General features: G+C 39.2%; 1 protein-coding gene and 1 long non-coding RNA gene across 2 annotated transcripts; one reads left to right on the forward strand and one right to left on the reverse strand.

Moving 5' to 3' along the window:
* Nucleotides 1-552: 552 nt before the first annotated feature.
* On the reverse strand, nt 553-6,027 carry nek2 (NIMA-related kinase 2). Its single transcript, XM_037751617.1, has 9 exons — nt 5,839-6,027; nt 3,712-3,929; nt 3,348-3,588; nt 3,135-3,217; nt 2,923-3,049; nt 2,597-2,825; nt 1,634-1,688; nt 1,482-1,558; nt 553-1,208 (listed from the first exon to the last, which is right to left on the reverse strand). The coding sequence occupies exons 1-9, from the start codon at nt 5,929-5,931 to the stop codon at nt 1,003-1,005; spliced, it is 1,329 nt and encodes a 442-aa protein (XP_037607545.1). The 5' UTR covers nt 5,932-6,027; the 3' UTR covers nt 553-1,002.
* Nucleotides 6,028-6,828: 801 nt separating this feature from the next.
* LOC119477227 lies at nt 6,829-7,647 on the forward strand. Its single transcript, XR_005204201.1, has 2 exons — nt 6,829-6,986; nt 7,150-7,647. It is a non-coding gene; the product is annotated as an uncharacterized LOC119477227 (long non-coding RNA).

Below are 7,647 nucleotides of genomic sequence, written 5' to 3' on the forward strand. Positions count from 1 at the left end.
GATAGATATGTTCCCCCTTGGTGTTAAAACAAAAAAAGACATTCAATAGGATTTAATGGTGTTAAACCAAACAGTTGTATCTTTGTAAATAATTAGACCTTTCTTTCATTGTTAGAAACCTATCTAATCCTTTTTTAATTTAATCAACTACAACCTGGAGGCCTACTATTGAAGAAAACCATAATATAATACAAATGTTCCTTTTAATTATACCCACTTATCTGCTATTAATCAAGAACAAATGAGTTTCAGGTGTGAAGGATTAATGCTGCGTTGCCTGTAATCACTGACAGAAGTCTCAATAGAGTGGCTGACTTCATGGTAAACTGATGACCCCTTGTGGGAGTTATCTATCTTGATGAAACACGTGTGTGTGCATTTGTAGTGTAATTGTAATGGAAATGAAAAACTAATTAGTTTTGAGTAATTGGTTTGACAAACTTATTATATAGTATGTATATAAATGGTACATATGTATTTTACTATGCATACTGAGCATCTTTGGCACAGAAAATGTCCTTAAGGATAAATAATGTTAGTATATCTTAATCATTTATACTTATAAATAGTAGTTTTTAATCAGAAAACTTCAATCATTCATTCTGCATAGTTCAAATGTTCATTAGCATCACAGGTTCAGGAGTTATTCCTCATATATATTCTATTATCACTTGTGTCTACACCACACACATTTCTACATTTTGTTGTAAAGTCACCAAACAATCTGCCCTTTTATGTCTACTTCTAAGCAGCTCATGAGAAAACTTACATATATTTAGCAATAATATACAGTACAAAATGAACACATCCACACAAACTAAATTAAATTCTGACACAACATCCACATTACAACACACAGGATTGAATTATTTGGCTTCGCTACCATCACAGCTACTGAATTATCATATAAATAAAGTTTAATTTACATCCAGTTATAATGACTCCCAGCATTCAGAAGCTGCCATATATCAGTCACAGGTCAGACAGTAAATATCTGTATGATCAGCGGATGCCGAGTATCTGTCTGCTCTTGAACTGACAGGTCTTCTCCACTTCACTCAGTGTTTGAGCGCGCAGTTTGGCCGCCTGCAGCCTCTTCAAAATCAGCTCCTGGGAGGTCACGCTCTGACGAACGTCAGGCCGCTGGTTCTCTTTGCTCTCACCGGCGAAGTGGACCTTCTTCTTTCCAGGAGAGAAGTTCTCCACATCTAAAACAGTAAGGAGCCACTGATTAACAGAGATCAACTTTTTATCATCAGGCAGCTTTTATAACAGTCGTTACAATCCAACATGACAGCTGGATTCCAGATTGTAATAATTCTTTATTGGTGTATAAAAATATAATTTACATGATTTAAAAAACAATAAATAAACTTGATTTTAATCATTCACATTCCAAACAGAAGCATGAACCCATAAAAACACAGCTCAGTTCTCGTCTTGGTTCAGTACGTCCAGAGGTCTCCGTCTCATTCCCGTACCTATGTCTTTGCTGTAGAACGTTGACAGGTCCCTCTGCTGGTGGAGACGGTTGTAATTCTTCAGTAAACTCTCTGCTCTGTAACAGCAGATCAGTTGGTTAGATTGACATTGTAGAATGAGCAAAATTAGAAAGTATTGATTGTTTTATTACCTCGCAAGCTTCTCGTTTGATAGTCGCTCACGAACACAAAGCTCCTGCTCTCTTTCTGCGATAAAGGGACAAAATAAGACACCTTTATTTTTGGAATTTGTAGCACTTACCATGTGATCCACATTTATTTCCACATACTTTAGGCCAGTGGAGTCCGGGGTACCCCAGGGGTCCGGGCACTCTGTCAGGGGGTCCATGAAACAATTTGCTATAAATTATAAAACTGTGCTGTATCATTAAAAAGTGCAAATCTATAGATGGGGACCATTTGCGCCAATAAAACAAGCATATTGAAAAGTCAGTTTTGGACTGGTAAGTTTAAAGATTTGGATTTATTAAGACTACACCAGTCTTGTTAAAAGCTTTTAAGATCAATTACTTGAAATGTGGGCTATAAATGCTGTAAAAATGAGTCCAAATGCAATTTGAATAAAAGCACCCTCTGTTTAGAGGTACAGTAAGTGGTATTAACTTTCAATAACATTGCAAATTTCCCCACTGTGGGACCAATAAAGGATTATCTCATCTTATCTTAACATGATTGAAATTTAAATGTGTTTCTGTTTATCACTATAAAACAGGTCTGAAGTATTGAGGTTGAAACGTTTTAGAATATAAATAGTTCCAAGAGGACAAATGCTTGTAAACATATGCTTGATCGGTGTTACGATTAAGAGGGGGTCCTTGGAAAATCTTCCCCACTGTAAAAGTTTGAGAATCCCTGATATAGGCCTTAGCGCAAGAAGATAGTTTAAAAAAGAAAAGTCAATCGATCCCCCAATCACTTAAAAAAGATATCAATGCAATACTTTCTACACCCGAAGAATGACATACAAAATGTTTTTCACAAAACATAATGTTTTTGGAGGTTGAGTAAAGCCCAGCTGCAGGTCAGCAGGGCTCATACTGTCACACAGATTTGGGTCTGTGTGGCACAAAGAAGAGACAAAATAAAAGTCTTACGCTCCAGCCTCTCCTCACGTTCCTTTAGGGCCTTTTCTCGGTCTCTCAGCGCCTGCTCCCTGAGTCTGAGCTCTGCAGCAGAGGCGACTGCCGGTTCAGCCGGCTTGTTGGAGTCAGAGCCGGCCGACCTCCTTCGGGATCGCGCCTGTGTCCTCCTCTGCTCTTCAGCAACTGCGTCGGCCAGCAGGCTGCTCCGGAGAATAGACTCCACAGAGGGCCGCAGATAGTCCTGACAACAAAGAAACACAGATTACTGAACTACATGAACACAAACGGACAAGCTGGTAGCACAAGTAAAGTTCCTGACAAAATAATTCATTTCTAACCTTCAGGTTGAGCATTTTGCAGAGTAAAGTGTTCAGTTCCTCAGAGTATCGGTACGGGATTCTTCTGAACTTCCCCTCTCTGATCTTCTCTGCGAGCTCTTTTTGGTTGTAAGCAGTAAACGGAGGACTAAACAGAAGAAAACCAGGGAACATTTTCAGATTCACAGCCAACAAACGGAAATTAGCTCAAGCAGACAAGTTAGAAAACTTACGATAATGCACAGAGTTCATACAGCAAACATCCCAGTGACCAAATATCTGATTTCTCATTGTAGGACATCCGGTCGATTTGTTCCTGGGAAGAAAAATTGTTGACAGATTGTGGTAGGAGGGTGAAGAGATCAGGTCAAATGTTCCAAATATTCCCTAAAAAAAATGTAGATTGGCAAGAAAAAGCTCAGACCCAGCAGGATTAACCAACTCACTGGAGACATGTAGTAAGGTGTCCCGACAAATGTCTTTGCAAAACTGGTGTCGTGGTTCAGGATCCTCGCGAGGCCGAAGTCTCCGAGCTTCACATTCTGTTTGATGTCGAGGAAGATGTTGGCCGGTTTCAGGTCTCGATGAAGAACCGTCGCTCTGCCGTCACTGCGTCTGTGGCACTCCTTCAGAGCCAACATGAGCTGAGCCATGACCCGCAGGACGAACTGCTCCTCCAAATAACGCCTGCCATGGTAAAAAAAACACTCTTAATTCTGTAGATACGGTCAGGAAGCACAGATAACCCAAACATCTTACAATGCACATAAACACACAGCACATTGTGTATTTCAAGACTTAAAGGATCACCTTTCCTTGATGCAGCGGGTGATGAGGCTGGACAGGTCCCCGCCCTCGCAGTACTCCATGACAATGTACAGCGTGGCGTTTGTCCGGTCTATGATGCGGTCGTGGTACCGCACTATGTTCGGGTGCTTGAGCTCCCTCAGGAGGTTCACCTCTGACACCAGCATCTGCTTCTCACTCTCCGCCATTGTGCCGTAGTCCAGCTCCTTCCACACCAGGATCTACAAAACAAAAAGGGGGTTATATTAACCGGGATAGAGCTTTAAAAATCTGAATTCATACATCCATTCATGATGTGTGATAATGAATGACAATTACAGGATTACACTAAATTATAAAACAGTAGTGTAAAAGGAGCATAAGAAGAGTCAGCTAACTGACTCTGTAAAGTCAGTTACATAACAATATCTGTCTAAAGTTCACCAACAATAGCCTCCATAGGCTACAGGTCATACCAGACAAAGTAAGGCTGTAGTAGTAAAACCCCTGAGCATACTGAACAGAGCAATGCAGCTTTTTATTACTTACAAGTTTAACTTTTTAAGTAAGAGAGAGACTGTGGTAATTATTGTTTCAAAAGTTACATAGTCTTGCTTTAAGTTAAGATAAGAGATAAGATATTCCTTTATTAGTCCCGCAGTTGTGACATTTTCAGTGTACAGCAGCAAAGGGGGATAGTTAAAAAAAAAAGCTGCATCAGCTAACACAGTAAAAAAAGAACTAAACAAAGTGTAGCAAAATATGAACCATTTAAATAGAAGGAAATATAAAAATAGGAGCAGTATATACAGTTGACAATAAACAGAGTATTACAAAAAATTGCACAAGTGGAAAATGATATTGCACAGTGAGAATGAATTAAATTCCACCTGAAAATATCAGGTTATTGTCAGTGTTTGGTGTCAGACACAGAAGTAACTAATTTTAATTCACCCTTTTTCACAGCAGCCATTTCGACATGTCATTACCAGGTAAACACAGGTGTAGTTAAGATAAGATAAGATAAGATGGACCTTTATTAATCCCCGGAGGGAAATTCAGGTGTCAAAGCAGCAACATCAGCAAACAGAGTGAATCACAGGAGAGGTAAAGGTATACAAAAATTCTAAAGACAATAATAGAGATATAAAAGATACAGAGTGAATGGGTGAACACAGTGTGTACAGTCCGTCAATAAATAAATGTAGTATGTACAATAAATAAATAAATAAATAAATGTAATATGTACATATGTGCAGTCAGCAATAAAGTGGTATATAGGATGTATAGTGTTAAGTGAGTGTAAAGTGCGCCAGATAGTGCATGTTTAAATTTCTTAAAAGTCCTAATAGTTGTCATGTGGGGGTCAGCCTTGGTTGTGGAGCCTGATGGCTACCAGCATGAAGGACTGACCCAGGCGCTTTGTGTTGTGCCGAGGAGGGATGAGTCTGTGGCTGAAGGTGCTCCTCATCTTAATCACATAATAGTTAATCATAGTTAATCACATTAATGATGGCCCTGTTCCATTTAGGTGGGCCAGGGCCTTGGCTCACTGGAATGACTGTGACAATAATCAATTGTATTAGTTACACCTGAGTTCACCCTGCTGTGATGTGTGTAAAGGGCACATTGACCCTAAATTACTGGCTTTGAGTGCAATAACAGTGTCCCAACACCATTTGATTCATCTCTGGACGGAAGTTGTTGTATATAATAATAATAATACTTAATGCCTTCTCTGCATCAAGTTATAGTGGAAATGTCTTTTTGCATATTAGAGAGCTGCATATTAAAGAGTGGTATCAATCTTCTCATCTACCTCCTGGCAAGAAAGCAAATATACATATATAATAATAATAATAATAATAATAATAATAATATGCTAAAAACATGAACACAGGTTTAATATTTCCTGGTTTAAAACGCCTGAACACACAAACAGCGTTTAGCTGTTAAATCAATTGAAACTAGCCGTTAGTAACCGTCAGTAACCGTTAGTGACCGTTAGTGACCGTTAGTAACCGTTAGTGACCGTTAGTAACCGTTAGTGACCGTTATACGTTGACGGTTTAACGACAACAAACGGTCTCATGGCAGCTAACCGTTAGCTACAGTTAGCTTGCAGGTGGTTTACTAGTGAACTTTACTCACTTTTCCATCAGATTTCCGTTTTATTTTCTGGCATTTTCCATAAGATCCTGTTCCTATAGTGAACAACACCTCGTAGTCCACACAGGACGGCATCGTTTACTGTCTGCTGTCTGGTTTTCTGTCTGTCTGTCGTCGTTCTCTCGGTTTGTTGTTGTCAGTTTACTAAACCGGAAGCGTTTGCTCCGTCGGTTTAAATTGGTGCCCAAATCCTCGTCCCTGATTGGCCCGCTCTCTCTCCGCACGGTGGCTCCTGATTGGTCAAAGCGAGGATACAATGTTCTGAGGTTGCTAGGCGCCTGGAACCCCGCGAGAGTAGAGCGGGAGGGGGAGATGATACGTCATCAACTGTCCACAGAGTGGCGCCAAAAACAAAGCCAAGTCAGAGACTACCAGGAACACAGGGTGAGGGTCATTCAGTTATTTAGGACAATTTAATAAAGATTTCCAAGATAGTTTATAACATACAAACAAGATGGATTATGGGAATTTATGTTCAATAGATTTCTCAAGGTCTCGCTGGCATGTAATATATGGCAGTATTTTTTTAAAGGTCACTTATCGGGCTCATTTTCAGGTTCATAGTAGTATTTTGTGTTTCTACTAGAACATGTTTACATGCTGTTATGTTCAAAAAAACTTTATTTTCTTCGTACTGTCTGTCTGAATATACCTGTATTTACCCTCTGTCTGAAACTCTCCGTTTTAGTGCATTTCAATGGAATTACAACAGAATTGCGTTGCTAGGCAACAGTTTGGGTCCATGTGTACTTCCTGTCAGCTGGTGACATTCACATACACTGCAACCAGGAATAAACTGGGACACATTTAGAATGTTTACATTTAAAACTGTGTAATGGTTTAAATATTGTATATTTGTGACATCACAAATGGACAGAAATCCTGACGGCTTGTTTCAAATGCAGAGTTTTCGAATACGGGCTGTGTGTATTTCTCTGTGGATAGAGTGTTTCGATACTTTCACAGTATTTATATAGGACTTAAGCCTGTTTTATAATACAACATGAAAATCTCACTTTTTATAATATGGGACCTTTAAGGTGTATTGACAATATTATATGTTTTTATTTAAGTGTTAAGTTATACTGTATATTTCAATATGGACCTTGGGAGGAGTAATTGTTGGCGAGGTAACAACTAATGTGGATAATAAACAATCAAACTACATCATTAACCATTTCATTTTTGAAAGATATACGTGTTTTGAACATCGCTGTGATCACTATTTAAAATAGTCCCTGTTTTTTTTCCCTTAAATGTTATCATAATCTTGCTTTGCCTGTGACGCTGGAGGGGTCTGTAACTGAGAACATCTTCTTCCAGCTGAAGCACTGGGACCTCAGTTTTTTCTCAAGGCAGAGTAAAAGTAGCTGTCTAGAAAATTAATCAAGCAAAGGCAAGAATAGCTCACTAAAAATACCCAAAGACCAAGTAACAGTTGAGCCTGTACAGTTTAGAGTAGCCTCTGCTCCTAAAATCCTCTCAGCTGAATATAACAGACTGTCTGTCCTTCCTGCATGATGGATGAGCCCTCAGACAGCAGCAGTAAATACTGTTTTATTTTACTGCAAAGACACTGACTGATGTGATCCTCAGGGTTTTGTCCTCCTCACCGTGTAATCGCCCATTATTCCTGAATACACCAGGAGGTTGCAGGCTGTCAGCAGAGCAGCTTCCATGAAAGACAAAACTGGATGCACATCTTACTATCAGTGAAAGAAAATGAACCCCCAACAATTTTCCTAATCGATTAATTGTTTGAGTCATTAATTAAGCAAGAATGCCAAAATA

Source organism: Sebastes umbrosus, chromosome 18, assembly GCF_015220745.1.
Source record: "Sebastes umbrosus isolate fSebUmb1 chromosome 18, fSebUmb1.pri, whole genome shotgun sequence".
Lineage (NCBI taxonomy): Eukaryota > Metazoa > Chordata > Actinopteri > Perciformes > Sebastidae > Sebastes > Sebastes umbrosus.

What these genes read in the sequence shown, in the direction of transcription:
- nek2 (XM_037751617.1), bottom strand. Translation starts at nt 5,931, where the DNA reads ATGCCGTCCTGTGTGGACTACGAGGTGTTGTTCACTATAGGAACAGGA. An exon ending in CACCTTACTACATGTCTCCA is followed by an intron (nt 3,218 to 3,347) that starts GTGAGTTGGTTA and finishes TTTTCTTCCCAG; the next exon opens with GAACAAATCGACCGGATGTC. An exon ending in ACGTGAGGAGAGGCTGGAGC is followed by an intron (nt 1,689 to 2,596) that starts GTAAGACTTTTA and finishes CCTTTATCGCAG; the next exon opens with AAAGAGAGCAGGAGCTTTGT.